This window comes from Triturus cristatus, chromosome 2_1 (assembly GCF_964204655.1).
Source record: "Triturus cristatus chromosome 2_1, aTriCri1.1, whole genome shotgun sequence".
Classification (NCBI taxonomy): Eukaryota; Metazoa; Chordata; class Amphibia; order Caudata; family Salamandridae; genus Triturus; species Triturus cristatus.
The window spans coordinates 976,708,289-976,731,130 of record NC_140581.1 but is presented as its reverse complement, the minus strand read 5'-3'; the positions used below and the strand labels follow the sequence as shown (position 1 = coordinate 976,731,130).

Sequence of the window (22,842 nt, the reverse complement as noted above, 5' to 3'; positions counted from 1 at the left end):
GAACCAACTCCTTTACTTGTTGAAGCAAGGCAAAGTCTTTAGGGCTGTAGTTCCAAGTGTGCAGCAGGTGCAGGCATTTAGAGTGCAATCCTTTGGGTGTAGGCCAGGGTTCCAGTGTTCTTCTTGTAGTTGCAGGCAGGGATCTCTTGTAGCTCTTTTGTACCTTATGCTTTCAGGGAGTCCCTCCTCAATCCTTTTGAAGCAAGGCAAAGTCCCTATAGCTGTAGTTCCAAAGTGTGCAGAAGCTGCAGCCCTTAAGAGTACAGTCATCTTAGTAAGAAATATTTTTCCAAATCGTGTGAAATCTTAACAATGGCATGCTATCACTGTTCATGTAAAAGTGGAGGCTTATTCGACAATGGAGACAAAGAGCCAGGTCTTCAAGGATTTTCTAAAACTCAGCCCATTTGTTTGAGACCTCAATGAAAAAAGCATGGAATTCAATAGCTTACAGGCCAGATTGAAGAAACTTCTGTCTAGGCATTGGCGGTAAATTCCGTTCCGCTTGCAGAATTTGGGTAATTTTGCGTTCCGCGGAATTGGCCAAAATTCTGAGTTTCGCGGCTTCGTGGAATTTTTTGCTTGTTCGAGTTCTCAAAATGCGAGTTCGCGAGTTTTATTCCCCGAGCACGCAAACAGCGTTCACGAACAGGAAAAAAGCATCGCGAACAAACAAATCCACGAGTTCGCGGAATTTCTGCGTGCTCGCAGAGATTTTGTACCATTTTGCAGAGCGTTGCAGAGCGCGACTACGCAAATTCCACCCACCCCTACTTCTGCCACCCCAATTCGCCATAGTTGTGAGAAGTTGGTCTAGTATATGCTGTCCACTTATTTGAAGCAGGCACCTTGCACCAGTCCAAATGACCCTTATGATGTATGAGGTCAAAGATAACATTTAGAAAGCTATCCTAGTGTTAGCTGTGGAGAGCAGCCTTCAGGCTTAATCTTGAAGGAATGTAAAGCAGCTTGTTTTACCAGAATATCACCTTTAGTATTACCATAATGAAAGGAGGACCACACAGTAGTTATAAAAATATGTATTTATTTATGTAACACTCTCTAGTATCCTCTACACGAGGATACAACACAAAGCACACAATACTTTCGCACAATACACAGTGGGCTCCAGGGGGAGACCAAACCATATACTAAAATAGTGGTATAAGAACCACGATTGGAGTCGAGACAGTGTCTAAAACACGTAGAATCGCTGGGACCCCAAGGAACCACGGAGGATGGGTGAAGTGTGCTAACATGACCGCGTGCTCTGTATAATTCTATGGGGAAGTCGTGGTTACAATTTTAAAGTTTAAGGACCCTTCTCTGTGGACTTCGAGGAAATCCTTTGGAACTTAGAAGGTTGGAGAGCCACCCCACCCGTGAATAGCAGAGTACCCGAGTTACCTATCCCAGAGGAGCCGGGTGCATAAGTCTGGAGTGGCGTTGGAAACCACCGTCCTTTTCAATGGAGGGCTTCAAAGAAAAGCTGCTGCCAGGAAGGACGAAAGTGTCTGTAGGAATTCAAAGGTGGATCCATGATGGAAGGAACCTGAAAGCAGAGGGGAGTGAGTCTGGGTCACTTCAGGGTGACCAGGGGCTCGTTAGACGAGTGCCCACCGTTGTCGGGTGCTTCAGGTGCGAAGAAGGAATGCTTGACTCTGCAGCCACGAGTTCCAGGAAATGTTGAGGATGACCAGGAGCCGGATGCGAGCTGTCTCACAAAGGATGTCAAGTGCTGAGGGGTCAGTGTCCGGCTCAAACACCAACATGCCTTGACAACAGCAAACCACACAGGAAGGTCAAGCAGGTTTCGGTGTGGACCAGCAAGGTCCAGGGGACTCACCAAGCAATGGGGAGTCAGGGCATGTCTGGAGCAACCAGGGAAGCCCAATAGAATTCAAGATGACCCTCAAGAGGACCACAGGCCTACTGACCAGGTGCTGCGAGGGGACCTCGAGCAGGATCACAAAGTACCAGCCGACGGAGCACTTGTTGCGAGGAAGCTGGAGTTCTTTGGTAGAAACACTGCTCAGGGTCAGGACTACACAGAGTCCAATGCACAAGCTCGGGAATTGCCAACAAGCATATGCACTTGCAAAAGTACACGGTGCACAGGGGTTCAGGTAATGCAGTCCCCACAAGGGATACTGACCTCAAACTCTACGAGAAGGCAGCTCAACCTCAAGGAACTTCAGAACCCACCTCCTGTGTTGCTGGAGCCTTTGGAGTCTGTAGGAACTCAGGATCAGCAGACCGGTCAGCTGTGTTATGGTGCCTGCAAATGCAGGGGAGTGACTCCTTCACCCTAAGAGAGATTCTTCAGTTGTCCTTAGGGCTTCACAGGTATGGTGCTATGACACAGACGATACTTTGGACGGAGAGGGAGACAAAGTCGGGCCCTGTCAAAGTCCAGCGATGTCCAGAGTGCCCAGACGGTCGAAGGTCAGTGGTTTCTTGTTACAGAATCTTGTCCTCATAAAATCTAGAGTCTCACAGCCATGTAAGCCCTTATGCATCCACGGGAGAGGGTTGGACAGATTAAGGGGACCCTCCTAGGGGAGGGTCAGGACAGAGGGGAGGTTACTTCCATGTCCTTTGTCCAGTTTTGTGCCAGAGCAGGAGCCAATGGCTCTCAGAACTGGTTTGAGCTGGACTATTTACAGGGACACCAAATGTGTGCCATGTGCAGACTTTAAGGTACTTTGGAAGTGCACCCACCCAGACCCAATACACTAAATCCTGTCTGGGAGGTGGTCAGACCTCCCTGTGACAGGATGCCAATTGTGCTGCCTTCCTCTGCTTGAGCTTGGCTCAGCAGCAGGAGGGCAGAAATGTGTCTCTGGTCGGCAGCATCCATTTTGTGCTGTCCGGGTCGAGAAGGCTGGCACCGGGAAGACCAGTGACTCCACGAAGCTCACTTCAGAAGGGTGGAATCATACCTCCACACCGGTTGCTGGTGTGGAGGTATGATTTCAAGAGGTTTGATAACAAACACGACATGTATGTTTCAGCCGGTTTCGAGATAGCATTTACCGCAAGGTTATTATGCACCTCTACCTTTATGTCTGACTGAGTCTCAGATAACCCAGGAGGATGGTCTCTGAAGGCTGCAGGGGAGCTCTGCTCATGCAGGGGCTCCCTCTCACATAAGACCCAGTACCCTGCCTTCAGGACTGTTAAGGCTTGCTATAGGGGTGACTTATAATTTTTAAGTGTAATAAACTATAGATATAGTGAACCTATATCTAAAGTAGGTGGTGCAAGCACCAGCTAACACAGGCTGCAATGGCAGGCCTGTAGATTCATTTTGCATGGCCTCTCATTGGTGGCATATTGCATGCTTCAGCCCATGGGAGGCCTCTGGGGTACCTATTCTAGGGACTTATAAGGGTACCCCAGTATCCAATCTGGAGTGTACCAAAGTACATAGCATAATATTTCAAGGAGAAAGCTGATAGACTGGGGTCCTGATTAGCAGGATACCAGTCAGACTAGTCAAAACACCAGGCAAAAAGTGGGGGTAACCAAAAGAAGTAGATCCTACTTTCCTACATTCATTACCTTAGGATTAGCCACCAACCTGGTAGAAGATGATCTTAAATCACGTTGAGGGATGTGCCACCTAAGGGACTTCTGGAAAATTGAAGGTCCAGATCCCAGCAAAGCCTTATGTACAATGCATAAGGCCTTAACATTTATCCTATCCGGAACAGGCAACCAGTGGAGGTCCGTTATGCTTCTTGATATGGAACTGAATTTTTGAATTTTTAAGAGTAAGTTAGCTGCAGCATTCTGCAGAGACTGAAGCTTTGATAGCAGATGCTTATGTATTCCCAAATATTGAGCATTATAATAGCCTATCCTTGATATAACCAAGGCAAATATTAAAAAAATGTTTGCAAATCTGATTGAATGAATAGAAAGATCTTTTTTATTATGTTCATAAGATAAAAACATGATAAAAACATGAAGATGTAATATGACTAATCTGTTTTGAAAAACAAAGTTGGTCATTGAATATGACTCCAAGATTTTTCACTTTTCGAACTGGAGCTGGACAGAGACCTGAATCAGCCGGTCACCAAGAATCATTCCAAAAAGAGATGTCATTTTCTAAGAGTATCAGCTCTGTTTTCTAAGTATTCAACTTGAGACAGTTTTCCTGCATCCAGCTTGTGATGTGTGCCAGACAGTTGTTAAACTCTTTGGCCACACCGTCTAATTTGGATGTAATTGATACCATCATCAGCATAGGATATTGCAAAAAAAAAGTGTGATCGAATGAGTTGTGTGAAGGGGTGACATAAATGATAATTATTGTAGGGGATAATGATGATCCCTGAGGCACCCCACAAGGAAGAGAGAAAGAGTTGGAGGTATGCTCTTCAAACACCACAGTCTGTTCTCTATTTCACAGAAAAGAATAGAGTAAGGTCAGAGCTGCACCCTTAATCCCCTGTTTCTCCAGTCAGTTGACAAGCACTTGATGGTTAGCCATGGCAAAGTATCTGAGAGATCCAGCAAGGTGAGTATAGCTCTCCTTCCCTTATTCACCTGCATTTGAATCTCCTCAGAAGTCGCAATTAATGCTGATTCTGTGCAGTGCTGTGGCCTAAAGCAGTGTTGCGATGGATCCAAAAGATAATTTGCCTCCAAAAATGCAATCAGATCTCCATTACAGGCCGCAATCGTGCAGGGAACCATTTGTTATACATAAGGTGGATGCGTATTATTAGGGGAACCCGATTTAGTGTTTTCAAGCTATCTTGTTACTCTTTCCTCCGTTAAAGGTGGGAAATTGTTAAAACTATTCCATGACTCATTAAGGTTATCATCTGGCTCCACACAAAAAAGGAGATAGCATAATCAACGAAGTGATTTACATTCTGATTAGCAGAAAACTACTCATAAACACTATGTACTGAAAGAATTCCACAAGTTTAATACAAAATTCTTGATACGGCACAAACTGTTCGGTATAATCAAAATTTGAAAGAGCGGTGACCGTTTTGAAGAGTTCTCTAGTAGAATTTCTAGCCAAGCCAATTTTCTCAGTAAAAATATTTGTTTTTGCTGAAACAATTGCCGCTTTGTACTCCTCAATAACTAGTTTATATTCATGTCATGTATCATCTTTATTCGATTCATGAAAAAGAATCATAAAAGTATGCATTTGAGTGATAAAATAAAAAATATTGATCACAATTTAAAAACAATTACCATAAAAACAGACAGGGATCAACATATTTCAGTTAATGTCTTTCTTCTAATATTCACAGCTCTCGAATACCTTGCTAATACCACACATATAAACAGATTTGGGAGAAGTTGTAGAAATAAGTACGCCGGTCTGCACTGTCTAAAATTTTTAGATTTCAATAGGGGCTTGATGAAAGTGATTCTTAAATCAGTATAAAATTTGCAGAAAAACAAAATATGGATAGTCGATTGGCTGGACATCTTGTCACAATGGCAACTTATTAAATGACGTAACAAATTGTTAATATTTGGGAAGCTTGTCAAATGATGAAAGATATCCAGTCTAAAACACGTCAGGACAAACCTGTGTTGAGCATTTAAAATATTAAATAAATAAGGTTGCATTGAAAAATCGGTCAATATCATTTGATTGTGCTGTACAGTTGGCTTGGCCAGTTCCACCGACAATTTTGCTTCTTATAGGTTATTTATACATACTCTTTTAAAGCATTCCTTGCAAAATGTTTCAAGGATTCAGGGTTGTCATAAAACTCAGGGTGGTCAATGTCCATCATAAAGTTCTTAATGTATTTTAGCCACAGTATTTTCAAAGCATGCTCAGAGCCCCAACAATCCTGTACAATTGCACGGTTAAGATCCATACAGTCCGATGTCCATAACTTGTGCCAGAAAAGAACTGTCTGTACCCTTATATGATCTGCTATATAGGTTACTCCTAATTCCGCATGGCACACAAAATTAGAGATGCTGTTTGGGAGCCCGAAAAGATTTTTTAAAAACCCATTTTCTAACATCTGCAATGAATCCACATTTACATGTCCTCACACCTCAGAGCCATAGATCGCAATTGACTTACATTTAGCATTATAAATGGTCAACATTTCTTTAGGATATTTATGGCCAAGTTTTCTTGAGAAGTTCCACAGGCCCATGATTGATCTATGAAACTGCATCCTTCTCGATTTTACTGCGCTTCTCCAATTCCCTATCCCATCAAATAAAATTCATAAATACGAGAAGGTGTCTGTTTGTGGTAAAATAGTGTCTAATATTAAAATGTTGCGCCCCTTATACAACTTACGACCCGCTTTCAGGACATAAGTTTTGCTTATATTAATTAATAGCCCCAAATCCTCCTTAAAATGAACAAAATTATCTAGAAGGTGATGCAAGGCCATGGGCATGCGGGCCGTAAGCACATCATCATCTGCGTATAGCAATCTGAGGCATATCAATACATTTGTCTGCGAGGGTGCGACCCAGGCTATTAATGTATAGGTCAAATAAAAATGGAGCGAGTACCCATCTTGTCGTACTCCTTTTTTAATATCAACTGATCTAGTACATTCACCTCTTCTACCATAATGAAACTTAGCAGAGCTTATTGAATATATATATCTTAAAAAATTTATAATGGCTCTGTCAACACCCTAGCAGTCATTATAGAGCTGAGTTTGTCATGGACAACACAATCGAAAGCGGAGGTCAAGTCCACAAACACTAAAAACAGGTTGCCCCGCTTAATGTGTGTATATTTTCTCTTCAATAAGTTCAAGTTAATGGCCTGCTTGGTAGTCCCAATTCCCTGGCAGAAACCATATTGAAGGTCAGATAAGATGTTAAAACAGTCTGCCCAGTCTTGTAATCTGCTTAAAAGAATGCGCCCACCACCTTGACTAGAGAATCCAGCAAGGAGATGGGTCTATAATGTGCTGGACAGTTTTGGTCACCATTTTTAAAGATTGGCACAATTCAGACCAGGAACTTGGGAATCCGGCACTCCAGCAGGACCTAAAATCCAAAATCAAAAGCGTGCCCCAAAGATCAACATTATATTTAAAAATGTCGGTCGGGATCCCATCCGGACTTGGTGCATTACCTCCCTTGCTCGAGCCCAGAGCCCGGTTCACCTCTTCCAATGTAAAATTTAACTCAAAATATTTTGGCATCCTCTGACCCTGGCCCTTGACTATTTTCAATTGGGCCCGTATACAATTTGACAAAGTGGGCTACCCAGTCATCTTCTGTTATTGCAATCTCAAGTACTGGGTTTATAATCATCGCTAAAAAATGGAATTTATGACATGCCAGAATGCTGTGGAGTCTTTATTAAGACTAGCCTCATAAAGATTGTCCCACACCTCCTCTTTTAGGCTTTTATTGCGATTTTTTTTTTTTGAATGCTAGCCTGTAGGCCCATCTACAGTTTTGTATTTCTATAGCGTTCCTAGGTGTCTCTTTCAATGCCCCCTTTAGTTTTTTATGGGCCCGAGTACAGGTGTAATCAAACCAGCCTTGGATTTTCTTAACCCCTCTCTTCTGGTTGGTAGTCAGCCCTACCTGAATTCCTTTACTAATTTGTTTAAAAGCCTTGATGACCATATCCGGTTCTGCTGACTCATCCAGCCAAACCTCGAAAGCCTTTCTCTGTTGTTCTATAAAGCTGGACGGATCAACCAAGGACCATTGGAGGGAAAAGCCATTCAAACGGGAGAGTACTATGTTCTCCGCAGCCAAAGAGGTATTTCCTACCCTTTGCTTGATGAAGGAGCTAGTATATAATGTTATACTCAAGGGGAAATGATCGCTCATTGCGGTGTTATGTAGTAAGAATTTTTTGACTAAGGTAGGATAACGTTTAGGAAAGAGTAGAAAGTCAATAACACTCTTACCCATACTATCATCAATTGTGCAAGAGACTTCCACCGGATTTTCTCCAAATTTGTTACAAAAACCTAAGTCATATTTAAATAGTAAGTCATGAAGTTTCTCTACACACCCTGAATGGAAAAAGTGAGTGACCCCATCACCAGTAGGAGAAATCATGTCACAAACTTTATTAGCTAACAGTTGACAGAGTTGGATGTTAAAATCACCCACATATCAAGATGTTATCATTTACTCACTTGTCCATTATTGCTTCCAACTCCTCGTCAAATCGACATAAGATATCCAATATATCTGATTTGCATGCGTTGTTAAAAAAATTGGCTAGAACTATGGAAGGCGAAGCTGAAAAATCAACCTGAACAATTTAGTAAAAAGGATTAAACATGTTAGCTGTTATGTTAGTGGTGGCTAATTTATTAGACATATATACTAAGGCCACCCTTAGATCTCCTGTGTATGGATGACACGGCTGGTGAATGGATAGTCTTAAAGCAGTTGAGGTGTATGGGCTTGGTGGCCCATGTTTCCTGTAACAACATAAAACTAAAACCTGTCGTAAATTCAAGCCATTCTGGTATATTTTGCTTACTCCGAAGCCCCGCTACATTCCAACATAAGACTGTAATATAATTCATAATTCATAATAGAATCCGTACGAATCTAAATCTGAATCTCAAGGGGGATTGCTTCACAGGTAATTGCTGGTTCGATGGATCCTCATCCATCCGATAATCACTTTCAATTGAGGTTATAATTTCTTTCCTTGCTATGGGTCCTAGTAGGATGTGCCTCACAACTTTAGAAGAGTTCACTAAATCTGCTACTTCTACCTTACAATTGTCAGATGACAAGGATGTAATTACAGTAGCAGATTTATCATAATTAACCCCATTTGATACATTTTCCCCCAGTCAACCTATCCCAGTTTATATTTATCATTCTCCTCTATACTATAGTTTTTCCTCCATCTCCTTTCTTGCGCCCTGCATTTAATTTCATATTTTCTTAGTTCAAAGGAATACCATGGGGTAGATGGATTTTTCCCTGTAGCCTATTCTTGTTTTTTCATGTGCAAGCTGAGTGACCGCAGAGTCATTCCAGTTAGAAAAGGCGCAGACCAGGGGTTTCAGCAGGGCAGTCTTTCGTCTCTTAATTTTTCCAGGCAAGGATCTGAGTTGCCATCCAGCTCTCCATATTTATTCAGTGTTCCTCCATCTCAAGCAGGGGGGCCAATGGGATGCAGGGTGTCAATCTCTGGTATGACAACTTCCTTCAGAGTGTGGCATATTCTTGTCCCAGGAAGCACTACTCTTCCAAAATCCAAAATTGAGAAAATCTTTCCTGGAGGGTTGGATTTGGCTAATCCAACACAATGGTGTGGCTAAGTTTCCCTAACACTACCCTTCCAGCCCTGTCACTAATTTAATTACTGGAGCTCCTGTCTGGCTGGGGCTCAGGATGTGGGGCTGAGTCTGTGATGTCCTAAACTGTAATTTTCCCTTTGAAGACCAGTTCCACCCTATTCCTTCCTTGTGTTCTGTAGCTTGCAGTTCTCCTCCCACAGGAAATACTTTGTCTCTAGTCAGGCCACTTCACACTTCATTAAGACAGCTTGCACAGCCTGGCAGAGACTGGCCAATCAGGAGGGGGTAGCTTGAAGGATGGATTTTGGCTTACAGAAAAGAAAGTTCTATAACTTATTTTCTATGATAGTTATAATAAATCTAACAGTGGCAAGTAGTTGGACTTATTCTATCATTTTGATACTTTGTAGTAACTTTTTACCTCCTTTCTTTCAATTTTATAAAGTATTCCCATCTTAGCCTACGGAGCCATTGGGCTACAATGAGGAAAAACAAAATTGGCAGTTTTTGCCTCAACAGGGTGTGTACAACATTTTTTATAATATCCCTGCTTATAGTTACAAATCACAATACCCTTGGAGCACCAAGGGGAGACCTTGGAGGTGACATATGTGAAAAAAGGGTAAATTGAGAATTTGGAAGTACCTTTAATTTAAAAGATGAGTTTGCATATCATTTATGGTTCAAAGCAGCCAGCAAGGTAGGGCTGGCTTTCAAAATGACAACAGTAACCACAGTAGTCAAAATCGGGGCAACAATTAGCACAACACTACAAAAAAGTCCTGGTTTCTAACAATACCGTTGTTGATAAAATGTCCAAATCAGCTCACTCAGTTTGCGTAGGATATTCCCATTCTGCCCTCTGTTCCTTCATTGGAGAAAAACAGAACGCAGGCCGTATATGACTGAGATTCCATTCCACCTTCATTGGTCTATGCCTAATCTTCTTCTCCTTGGCAAAGAAGTAAATATTTGGAAGTTGAAAGTGCTTCCTCGACCAGTTGTAAAATAATAGACATTGGAATCTAATTTTTTCATGTATACGTTTGTGAAATGAGGTAGCCTCTCTGAACTTCTCTAAAGCATATTTTTTTAAACTCTGCACTTGAGAACTGGGAAGACTCGCACACTTTCTGTGGCCCACAGAACAACCTGCGAGCAGTAGGATACCTCTCCATGGATGTCTGTGAAGTACTTAAGAACATGAGTGTGCTCACAGTTGCCCCACTCCTTTACAAATTGCTCACTAAAAAATAGGTCTTGGGCTTCTTCATTAAATTCAATAAAAGTCATGACAACCTTTCTGGGTCCAGTTTTATTGGCCTATTGAGTGTTCTATTTAGTTTTAAATTAATCAATGTGCATGAATCAAGTTGGGCATAGCTTCTTATTTCCTCTGCAGCCACTAGGTTCCAATCCTTCTCCTTCAAGGCATCACAAATACTGGTAAAAGGATCTTTATTGTTTAGAATTATGTCACAACTTCTCGTAAGAGAACAATCAAGGCTGTATCCTTTGATAGAGGCACATTTCCCACTTCCCTCCGTGAGGCTGTGCTTGTAATCCTCCCAAAACCTGAATGTGACCCCCTTTTCATGAGCTCGTACCGTCAGTTGTCCTACAAAATTCTGGGTAAGTTGCTGGACAACAGATTGTTGGAGGTCGTCCCACTGTTGGTCCATGTGGACCAAAATGGATTTGTCACCTGCAGGAGTACAGGGATAAACATTTGTTGCCTGTTTAAAATCCAAGAGTGGGCCCAAATGGATCCCGAGCAACACTGGATAGCAGCATTAGACATAGAAAAGGCCTTCAATACCCTGGGGTAGGATTACTTACAGGTGGTGCTGGCTCGATTTGGTGTATGTCCTAAGTTCCCACGATGGGTAAAAATATTATAAACCAACCCATGTGCCCGGGTGAAAACAGGCCGAGTCATCTCGCGCCCCCCCCCCCCCCTTTGATATTGAGCACGGTACCAGGCAGGGATGTCCACTCTCACCCATGCTGTTTGCCTTGGCCATGGAGCCCCTGGCCTGTGTGCTCCTCTACCATGTTATTGACTGGCACATTCGAGTGCTCACACAGTGGCATAGAGTGCCCCTTTACGGGGACAATGCACTGATCTATCTTTGCAACAGGACGAGGCTCTCTGAGGTCTAGTGGAACTCTTAGACACCCATACGCACTTGTCGGGCCTGAAAATTAATTGGGATAAATCTGTCTTATTCCCGATGTCACCCATCCAAGTCGAGTAAAGGCAGAGGCAGCCCAAGGCACCACTTAACAGAGTGTATGACTCATTTAAATACTTGGGAGTTCAGGTCTATCACTTCCCGTCTGATCTGATAGATGGCAACCTGGGGAAGGCGATCGCCAGTGCTAGGGAGAGTCTCCCGTTCTGGACTGCTCTCCCATTATCACCCATGGGCCGGATTGCCATTTCCACAATGCTCCTCCTCCCTAGGCTCCTATATAATTTCATCGTTCTCCCCACAGACCGCCTCAGAAACTGTTCCATGACCTACGTTCACTCTTAATGTCTCTGATATGGGGCAACTCCAGGGCGAGGGTAGCACTCTCAAAGCTTCATCTCCCTATATCGGAGGGAGGACTAGGGGTGCCCAATTATGAGTTATATTATGCAGCCGCCCAGCTCCAGTGACCCATGCACTGGATTGCAAAGAAGAACCTAACTGAACTGGACACCTGGGAAATATCGCTATCGCAACCAGACCTGCTTGAATGGCTATCAGGCACCAGGACTCCGCTCCAGCGGGAAAAGGGTTGTACCTTGCTACGGGCAGCCGTCCCATGCCGTATGCCTATACCTCCCCATTGAGACGCCCCCAGGATCATACACTTGCCTAAAGCGCCCAGAACTGGTTGATTGGCAAACAGTTCGACTGACCACATGGGGAGATTTATTCGTAGACTCTGCCTTGTGTGGTTTTGATACTCTGAGAGACAACTATGGGGTGGCTCCTTGAACATTCCTTCTATACGCGACGCTGACACAACATGCAACTAATATCTGGGGGGACATAAGTACGGTACCACTGACTTCTGAAGCTTTACAGACACTACTGACACACGGGTCAGGTAGGAAAGCTATCACAGCCACATACAATTCTCTCAGAACGGACGTAGCCTCCTCATTGTCCCCACAGCATGAATGGATACTGGACAGCGGTGCTCTTCACTGAAATCACAGATAAGTGATGGCAACAATGCGTTGGAAATCCCATGACAATTTCAATGAATGCCCATTTGCAATTCACACAATTTAATTATTTACATCACACATACTTATCTCCGCACAATGCAAATGTACCCGACCACCAGAGATATTTTCCCCAGATGCCATGACACAGGGGCTGATTTCTTGCATATAGTCTCGCCGTGCTCTCATATCATAGCATGCTTGAGAAAGGTTTTTAACATATTCATTGACTTGGCATTGGTACTGGCCAAATGCTCTCTGGCCATGGACTGAAATTCCCCAACTGGCCCATCCTTCGAACAATGGCTGCTTGTCCTTCGGTGTGCCCTAGTGGCCGAACATGACATATCGACAGCACAACCCCCACGCCCAACGGCTCGGAGGCAACCGGTGGAATGACAACACTACGTGACTACTATAGAAACAAGGCTCTGAGACATGAATGACAATAGATGATAAGGCTGTAACACTGTCGCTGCTTTTAACCAATACAACTGAGATGCCTTGAGTACCCACGCTATGGCACACTTGTGGCTAGGGAGTGGGGCCACAGACACACACGGGCATGAGACTTATATACAACTGTCTCACACTTCCGGCCCGGCCTAACCACACCTATACATACCGCAAAATTTGGGCTGCATTCTCTCCCCCCCACTCTGATCCCATAATATCACCTATTACAGCAGGACCTGGTTGGCCTGTATTCCGCATAGGTGGCACATTAAGCCGGTATCTACATACGAAATTTACAGATTCGGCGTACTAGCAGGGTGGTTTCAAGGTTAATAGTTATTTATTTTTTTGTCCCTTTTATTCTTTTACATTATGATTCAATATAGCTCCGTACAGTAACATCTGCACTAAATCTCTGTAGTGACTTCATGCTGCCATTGTTTGATAGTAATGTCGAATGCTGTGATTTTCCCCTCCCCCCCACGTAGCGGGCACAAAAATGCAAATGGAGATGTACTATATTTTATACAGTGATGCGACGTATATACAGTTGTATGTTGTGTTGGATGTAAAACGGATAAAGATTATATAAAAAAAAGAGAACAATCAAAGCTCCTGGGAGAATATTTCCTCTAGACACACAATTTCCAGATCAGTGTTTGTCTGAGTACTTCAATTTTATAACCATATTGCACATCAAATGTTTCTAGGTTTTGGGTCATTCCAACCTCTATATTGTTTTCCATACCATTGTTGGGGAGAGGTCTAAAGAGTCTTTAAAGTTTAGTTGAAACTGAAGTTTTTGGCACATGCCTTGCTTTGGGGTAGCTTGCCCCAGCTTCTGTGCCAAAATATTCTGCAAAAATTGGACAGTTCATTATGACACCCTTCATAATGTTGGCAACTAATTTGTCCGAAGAGAGCATTAAAAGAATAAACGAGTCATTACTTTAATCTATGCTCTTATTTTAGACTTTCCTGAAAGTTCTCTCATGATGATCCCACCTTGCAGATAAAATATAGCCCCCTACACCCTTCTGCATGTACCTCCCCTCAGTAGACTACATGTCCTCAATAATGGGTTTCTTTAAAAATGTTATTCCCTGTTATGCTTTCTAAAGGGGCAAGTTCTCTCTTGCCAACAACTGGATCAAAGGCACTCCCCTACCCTACTGAAAAAACTGACAGCTGGATCTGAGGTCAGGAGAGTTTACAGAATTGTCAAAATTAGAAAATCATCTTAAAGATATGTGACAAGAGAGCTGCAGTTCTATTAGGGTGTTAGAAATTGCAAAATTGGAGAGTTCTTCAAAACAAATGCTTTGTGGTAGCAGGTAGAGTGGCATCTCACTTTTGTGAGTTAGCCATTGAACCCGATTAGTACAGAATATCATATGCGTGCGTTTATTTTGTGCATCCAAACATGAATATTGTTATTGCTTGCTTTTTTCATTCTGCTTTCATCCTGTAACAGGGCTTCAGGCCTCCATTGGTGAAGTTCTATCCAGCATCTCAGCAAGCAAGTCATTCACGAGTGACATCACTCGCACTGTCCTTTATGTGAAGGACATGGGGATAGCAGATGCCTGTGGGATAGCTCCTACGAAAGCCTCGGCCCTTGAGACAGATCCTTTGTTCACCACTGAGGTGAAAGCAAAACAACAAAGGTACTTTCATAGATGAGTTCAATATCAAATATGCGGGCAGGATGACACAGTGGATTAAATGCTCAACATTTAGATATACTGCAAGTAAAATGTTTAAATCCCAGCAAGTCTGACTCAAACTTCCATCCTTAAAGGTCTGTAAAATGAATACAGGAGAACTGATAAATAGTAACACCATTATTTACAGCACTTATAAAAGGCATGATTTTAGAAGACAGCTTTGTATATAAAAAAAAATCTAACTAAGCTAATCAGAGAATGAATAAATGCCTTTGAAAATTTTTATATATATTTTTTGGTCACTCAAGTAGCAAGATAATTTGTAGATATATTTAACCAAATCTGTTTTTTGATGACTCCCTAATCCAAAATCTCCTCTCCTCAGTGGCTGTCCTAGAAGAAAAATAGAATACTGTATTGCATATATATCCTCTTTCAGCCTCAGTGTAATATGTTATATATGAAATATGGCCAATGGTTTGTTTAGGCTCATTCAAGTTGTTTAATATACACAGTTGGGCATAAACATTCAGTATGATGATGATGTCAGCCCATAGCATCTTCAGTATCATCTTGATAACCTATCACCTTTCTCAACAATAGAAGCCTCAGTTGTACCCAAAACCATTAAGGCTAGTGGAACCATCATATTCAGCCACAGTTATAATCAGTGGAAGAATAAGAACTGGTGCGGTTAGTCACCATCATCACCCACCCACCGGAATCTGCAGCGAAAGGAGTCTTTTTAGGCATATAAGTGCATCTTCTTTTGACATGTTTTATTTACACTGACCACCAAAAAACTCATTTCTGTTGATAAACTAAATTGCTAAATTGCCAAGAGTAGCAAAAGTGACACAATTCGACCACAATTACATCAGTAGGAGCAAGCCTTCTCCAACAACCTGCCTATATTTGCTGCTAAGGAGCTATGGGAAGGACGTGAGAACTGCAGAAAATACGCAGGGATCCTGACTCAATGTTCAATGCATGTGTTTGTAGCATCCTTTATCAGCCCTCACACAAACTGAAGCAAGAGCAAAAAAAAACACATGAAAGGTAATAGGCGTAATGCTTGCAAACAGTTTAATCACTGGCAAGCTTTCGAGGTAACATTCCAGTCCATCATTTTTTACCCACTGTGCTACTCTAGACCGAGACCCACCTTAGGCAAATCAGCACTATCCTTGCTCCTCCTAGGAACAGTCCATCGTGAACTGATAGTTTTGTCTCCCTCTGGAAGAGTGCACAATGAACCCCAGAGTGGGGGTGGCCTTGTTAAGCTACTCCAGTGATGTGTCGCCTGGATTCCAAGGCCCTTCGAGCAAAGGACCCACGTCTGAGAGGAATGCTTGCAAATAGTCTATGGGTCCCATGTTCACTGTGTTACTGGAACCAAGCTCCACCCAAATGAAGAGGTCCAACTAGGCCAAAACTGGTCTTGGGTTGCTTATGTTTTGGTTCAGAGTGGACCTGGCTTTGTAGTTCAGGCTGAGCTGTTTCTATTGGATCAGGGCCTATGCTGAATAGCATATGGCTGGGTGTAATTTGAGGTAGCATAGTGAATAAAAAAACAGTAGTTGTAATGCTACCTCAAACAATTGCCAGTGGTTAGACTATTTGCAAGCATTGCTCCTATCATTTTCTGAGTGTCTGAAGCAAGGGCAGCGCCAGGGGGAACAAAATGCAATTGTCACTCATAAGATAATTATGATGCAGTTAGTCAATTAACTACTTACTACTCTGGATAGCAAATTGGGGGTTGGGAGTCTTTCGCCATTGTTCTCACATATAATTGCCTTACTAGTGTTATCTGTTCCAGTGTATTTTCATTTCATATCAAAGGAGAACATGGGACGGTCTAAAAAAAAAAAAAGGTGTGAATTACAAAGCAGGGCACTTCAAAGTCTCTTGTATGGTAGCACTGGTAAAACCTTTATCTCCACTCCACACTTGAACAGACAACACTCAGATCTGTATTACGTACAGTCCCCTGGAGGTGCAACTGACATTTTTTGCACATCCCGGGCACTGTAGTATTATAAGCGAGGGCACAGAAGCTTCTGCGGCCTCTTCTGTAGTATAGATAGTACCAGCACACATGCAGCGCTGGTGCTATCTTAAGAGGGTATTCCTTATTTTGTATGGGGGCACAACCCTATGTAAATGAGGGAAACACTTTGCCTTTGCACCTGCACCGTTTTTTGGGTGCGTCGCAGATGCAAAGAAGATCTCAGGAGGCGCACCGTGAGCCAAAAAAGTGGTGTCCTGTCTGTGTGTCCTTCTGGAGGAGGGAAGGGGGCCCATGGACCCCCCAGACACACCCCTGCATGCAGGTGCAGTCACTCACTGCACCACCTCCAAGGGGGATCTTCGTTTTTCCTGTGAAGTATAGGTGGGTCCTCTTGAACTACAAAAGATGAAGCAACTGCTTGAAACAGCCGTTCTGTCTTTCACTAATGTGCTAGCCCCAGGGTAGCATGAGTTTGTGGCTGCCCTGGGGTCGGCACACTATCAGTAATAGACACAAATGCTCGGGGCTCACTATTTATTAGGTGTTCCACAGTGCAAGCAGGGACAGTGCACTGTATTTGTCATATGGCCCTAAGAAGGCAAAACTTGGAGTGTGGGAATTGGGGTCAGAGACTGCCATCTCGCATTTAGCAGTCTGGAAAACCAAGCAGATAATTCTACACTAGTATGTTGTATCAAAAGCAAGCCTGAGGGAACATATAGTAGCACTGGCTAAAATTAATTGACACCTGTTGACAAAACCCGTTGCGGTCATAGAAGGATTTATTTTACCAGAGAAAGTTCCTTTTCAGAGTTAATTCAAACAGACTTCTTGTCCTCCAGTGACACACTGACTTGCCAGGTTAGAACATAATTTCTCCTCCGCTCTCCACTTTAATTAATTAATGTTGATTCTTACATACAGTTCCTCAACAAAGGAAACTATTGCTGTCATGAAATTATGCCATGTTCTCTTGAGTGAGGACAATCGTAAGGACTTTGTTTCTCATGGTTATTCAAGATTAAATCTATGCTGCTGCAGTCTTGAGGTGAAACTGTACACTTTGTAATCGAGAAATGCCCCAATTGTTCCAGTAAACTCTATTATTTCTTTTACTTCAGTGGTGTTCAGGAATCGTTTCCAGTTTCCCAACTAAATATGTCCCATGCAGAACTGGTGAATGAAAACTGGGCATTTGGTGGCAATGAGAGAAGCCTGAGATACATCCGTCGCTGCATAGAGCACTTCCCCAGCATCTGCGCTCTGGGACCCAATGGGCAGCCCATCTCATGGTCTGTGACAGAACAGTCTTGTGAGATTCGGATGGGATTCACTGTTCCTGAGTTCCGCCGGGCAGGTCTATCCAAGCAGCTGGTGATCAGTTTGACTGACTTTCTTCAACGAAGACACGTTCCATTCTATCTGCATGTGGCTGAGGAGAACACAAAGGCTAAAGGGCTGCCACTGAGTATAGGGTTCAATGCATCTTGCTTCTGGTATCAATGGAAGTGTAGCCCAATTAAATGTTCCAAGTAACATTGAAGGTAAACCGATACCTTTTTATATGATGTTTTAAATGTAGGCCTGGAAATTTTAGATATCTGTCAATTTACAAATATTAAATACTTTACTAATATTAATCTCTTGGTCTTCCTGCGACTGACATTTATAAATATGAAAGGAGTTCATGCCACTTATCCATAAAACATCAGCTTCTTGAGGCTTTCATTTCCATCATCTTTTCTTCTCTTTCAATCCTTACTTGGAGTCCTCTCCGCAGTGGTTAGTTTGTAAAAAATTAAGTGCTAGGACCAAAGGCAGTTCATAGTAGTCCACTGTAGCTGGTACCACCAACAGCTCTGCCACTGCTGCTGAATGCCAGTAACATCATTATGTATATGCTTGATTTATCACCTTTAAATAAACGTGTGAAATTAAGACACTCAACATTACAAGGTAATCTTTTTAATCCTTTGTTTTATTTCAAGTTGTTCACAATCACCACAACAAGCACAATGCGCCCTGCCTTCACACTACAAGATCTCCAACTTCTACTCTTTTGAATCTAAACATTCTTAGAACTACTGGTTTACCCAGCAACAGGCCAGGCCATCTCTATGTTTTATGTTACATCACAAGATACCACACACATTCCCCTCTTAACAAAACACAACATGAATTTCTTCTTTACAGAACAAGATTCAAAATATACATATTTACATTATTTGACAAATTCCTTAAAGTAGGACGGTTCAGCGATCGTTCTCATACTTCTTCTTGTACCCTCATGGTTTCCTCTACCTTTGCTGCCTTCTGAGCTCACTTTCTTATTAAGTCAACAAAAAAGAGGGGGGACCAGGAGCCTAATCAGGTCCAATGTCCGTGCTCCACAAAGTACCGTCAAATCATTAAGGACATTGTTCCGAGTTGAGGGTGGAAAATCTCACCTGCTCAACGGGGTAGATATAGAGATTAAGAGTAGAACAGAAAGCAAGAGAAGAATGAAAAAGAGAGAGGCAGAGGTTTATCCCCGGTATCAAGGATCCAGTACCGAAGGGGAGGGCCAAGTATTGCCTCTTAGTTGCCCTCATACCCCCCGAAGGATGTCATGCTTCATCATCGGGCTTATGCTCCTCGTCGGGCCGGCACTGCAATGCCCGACGGTCCCCCAAAGGGTCACTTTCGCGGAGATCTTTTAAGAAAATAGCCGTTAGGTGAGTGCGGGTGTGTGGGGTGGATCCAAGTGGAAGGTAGTGAAGTGCGTGCAGGAGTGAGTAAATAAAAATACCTAGGGGTATCCAAAGGAAACAATTTAATATTGCGGTGCCCCTGGTAGATAAAAAACCAAAAGGTTGGTGAGTTACTATAGGGCTCGATTAGCCCGTGTAACTAATAAAAGGTCGACATGTTTCACGCCTGGTTAGTCTGCAAGATCAATGGCGTTTCTTCAGGACCTAGCTGATGTGATAGTTGTGCACGATAAAAGTGGGGTTCCGGAGTGAAATTGGTAACCCAAGTAAGTGTAAGGTGATTTGGGTGTGACCACAGGGCTAGATTGCCTAATATGTGGTGTGACTCTCGATTTTGTAGATCTACCCAAGACTCAAAGATACCTAGCAAGGATGACAAAACATAAAAAAAGGAGGAAAAAGAAAAAAGAATAGAACTTATGCATCTGACGTCAAATGCCAAATCTGTCCATTTAACCTTAGTGCATCACATGAGGTAGCGTCCAGAACAGCATAATGTGACCAGAAAACATTTGAACAGAGTGATTAAACTACATACATATTGCTGCGACACAAAATGCAGCCGAGCACCAGGTAAGGCGTGCAGAGGTACTACAGGACGTAATGCCATCAACGGTGGTCCAGTTGTATGATTAGCGGCTGCTGTAAAAGGTTGTGTCTGTCAGCCGTAGGAGAACCCAGGCAAACAATCCGGTGTTCTGTCTGGTGCTCATTACACCCCGGGAGGAGTCGAGGATGTGAGCGGACGCTGTAGGTGCGACACGTAACCAGTGCTAGAACCACCATGGATCGTTCAATTAAAAAATCATTATCACTATTCGTAATGGCCCGGCATTTTGGAAGAACACTCAAGACAGTGCATCTTAGATGGAGTGGAGGGCACAGCCCTGCTTACCTTCACGTGTATGGGAGAGTTCTCCCAAGGCTTTTCTCCTTTGGCTGTCCGCACCCTATTGGCTAAAAATGGAGAGAGTCCACAGAGGACAGTGTTACAGTGACTAACACCTAAAAAGATAGCCGATAGATGCTGACTGTTCTTTGGAGAGTACTCCGTGCAAACCCCCACCGAGACGGTGGATATTACTTACGGTTGCGTCGGGTGCCGGCTCATTAAGCACCTACCCTCTGCAAGCGGCTGCCTGCAAAGAGTGTTTCCTGTGTCTCCGCGTTCCGTATTAGTAATTGTTTGCAAGGTGTCTTCTACTTCCTGTTTTGTGTACGTGCGGCGCTTAGCATGTGTAGGAAGTAGTGTCTCTATCGTGTGTGCGCATGCTCTGAGGGTCTGTCACTCCTGCGCATGCGTGTAGGGTACAGTAGCCCTGGAAGTAAGAAATTTATGAAGTGAACCTGAGCGTGGTGTGTAGAGTGCAAGAGCGAAACCATGAAGCAGTAATCCCATGTATAAATACTGGTTCTGGTGGGTTGTACAGTAGATACCTGAGGAAAACAGTATGTTATGTTGTTATATATGTCTCATGACCCAGGATCTCAGGGGTGCTCCCATAAAGCCAGATGGCCAGAAATGCACACATTGTGCGTGTGTTCCATGAGGGTCATTAGATGGATCCTGACTAATGGTATGCCCCTCGTGTGTTTGTCGTAGGGGAACAGATGTTGGTGATGTCTTGGGAGGGTCAAGTTCTGACTTGGGTAAAAAAGGTGCTATTTAAAATATGAGGTGTAATTACTTCATGTACAGGTGTATGGTAGCATGTCCTTGGTTACCGGTTCTCAGTGCGTACAGTGTTATAGCTCTACCCAGGGTATTTCATCATTGAGCCCTCTTGTCTGGGTGTGTATTCGGAACACCCAGTGTTGTTCCTGCTGTAGGAGGGCTTGTGTGTTCCATAAAGGTCTGAATTCCAATACTGTCCACGCCAGTTGTTCACAATTGTGGCCTACCTCTAAATAGTGGTTAGTCAGTTTGGAAGCTGTCCTACCTCGTCGTATGGTGTGCTCGCTTATCCGTGTTTGATCGGACGTGAGGTCAAACCGATGTATCTGATACCGCACGGGCATGTAATGAGGTATACACAGTTCTTTGTGTTACAATTGGAGTGCCCCCGTTGCTCCCAGGTGAAATCGTCAAGGGTCAGTGTCTTTGTCTGAGTAGTGGTGGAACAGATGTGACAGTTGCCACACGGATAATGCCCTGTGACTGGTGTTAGATTCCAGAGTGTGGTGTTCTGTGGGTTCTTTTTCTTGTTCAATGGGCGTGTATTTATCAGGGTGTCTCGTAGGTTAGATGTCCTTTTAAAAGCAAACTGTGATTGTTCCAGGTCCAGTGTGTCTGTGTTGAGGATCTTCCAAATATGTTTGATAATGTTCTTCCGTCTGTTGGATAGTGGTGTGAATGTGGTGACACACGTGATGGTTTTGCTTGGTTCTCTTACTTTAGTTTCGAGGAGGGCTTGTCTAGGATTACTCTTTGCTCGTTTTCTTGCCTTTTCCACTACCCTCTTCGGGTAGTGTCTGTCCAGGAGATTCTTCTCAAGGTGGTTGGCCTCGGTTTCAAAGTCCTGGATGGTCGTGCAGTTGCGTTGTATCTGCAGGAACTGTCCATACGGGAGGTTTTCACGTAAGGCTTTGGGATGGTGGCTCTTGAAGTCTAAAAGGCTGTTGCAGTCCATTGATTTCCTGTGTAGTGTTGTCTTGAGTTTGCCTCCTTCCAGGATGATCTTCAGGTCCAGGAATGGGATGGTTGATTCGCTTACTGTTCCGGTAAATCGTAGGTGTGGATTGAGTTCATTGATCCATTCCAGGAAGGCGTCACAAGTGGTCTTTGGTCCTCTCCATAGTATCAGGATATCGTCTATGTACCTCTTCCATGTGATCAGGTTCTCTTTGTACGGATTGTCATCAGAGAAAATGTTTCTGCTCTCAAAAGATGCCATATACAGTCCTGCCAGACTCGGCGCGAAGGTGCTGCCCATGCTGGTACCTTGTATCTGGTGGAAGATAGACGTTATAACACATGAAGAAGTTTTGTTTCAGGGCTATGGTGATCAGGTCAATGATGAAGTCCACTGGGGTGTTAGACTGGAGGTCGGCTTCCTGTAGAAAGTCTCCCACGACCTCAATGGTGGCATCCTGGGGGATATTCGTGTAAAGGGCTTCCACATCCAGGGTTAGAAGTAGGTCAATGGGTTCGGTGTTTTCCTCATTGATGACCTCTATTAAGTTTAGCACATCTCGTGTATCCTTGAGGTATGCAGTGGTGGTCTCGACCAACGGACGAAGGAAGTGGTCGCTGAATTGGCTCAGGGGTTCCAGGAGGGAGTTGATCCCGGATACTATTGGTCGCCTTGGCGGTGGGGTCACTCCTTTATGTATATTTGGAAGGACATAGAAGTACGGTATCTTTGGGTCATCATTAATTAAGAAGGCCGCCTCCTGAGGGGAGATCCAGCCCTCTGTGTTTGCCTCGTTCACCAAAATACGGATCCGTTTGGAAAGTTCATCCGTTGGGTCTTCA

The 22,842-nt window shown here is 43.4% G+C and overlaps 1 protein-coding gene across 7 annotated transcripts in view; it reads left to right on the top strand.

Moving 5' to 3' along the window:
- Positions 1-18,574, top strand: part of LOC146866150 (glycine N-acyltransferase-like protein 2) — a 196,182-nt gene extending 177,608 nt beyond the window's left edge. For all 7 annotated transcript variants that reach the window (XM_085634005.1, XM_085634025.1, XM_085634021.1 and 4 more), the window contains 2 exons: positions 14,411-14,603; positions 17,739-18,574. In XM_085634005.1, the coding sequence (XP_085490131.1) occupies positions 14,411-14,603; positions 17,739-18,153 (608 nt within the window). In that variant the 3' untranslated portion in view covers positions 18,154-18,574. The remainder of the gene's footprint in view (positions 1-14,410; positions 14,604-17,738) is intronic.
- The last annotated feature ends 4,268 nt before the right edge of the window (positions 18,575-22,842 follow it).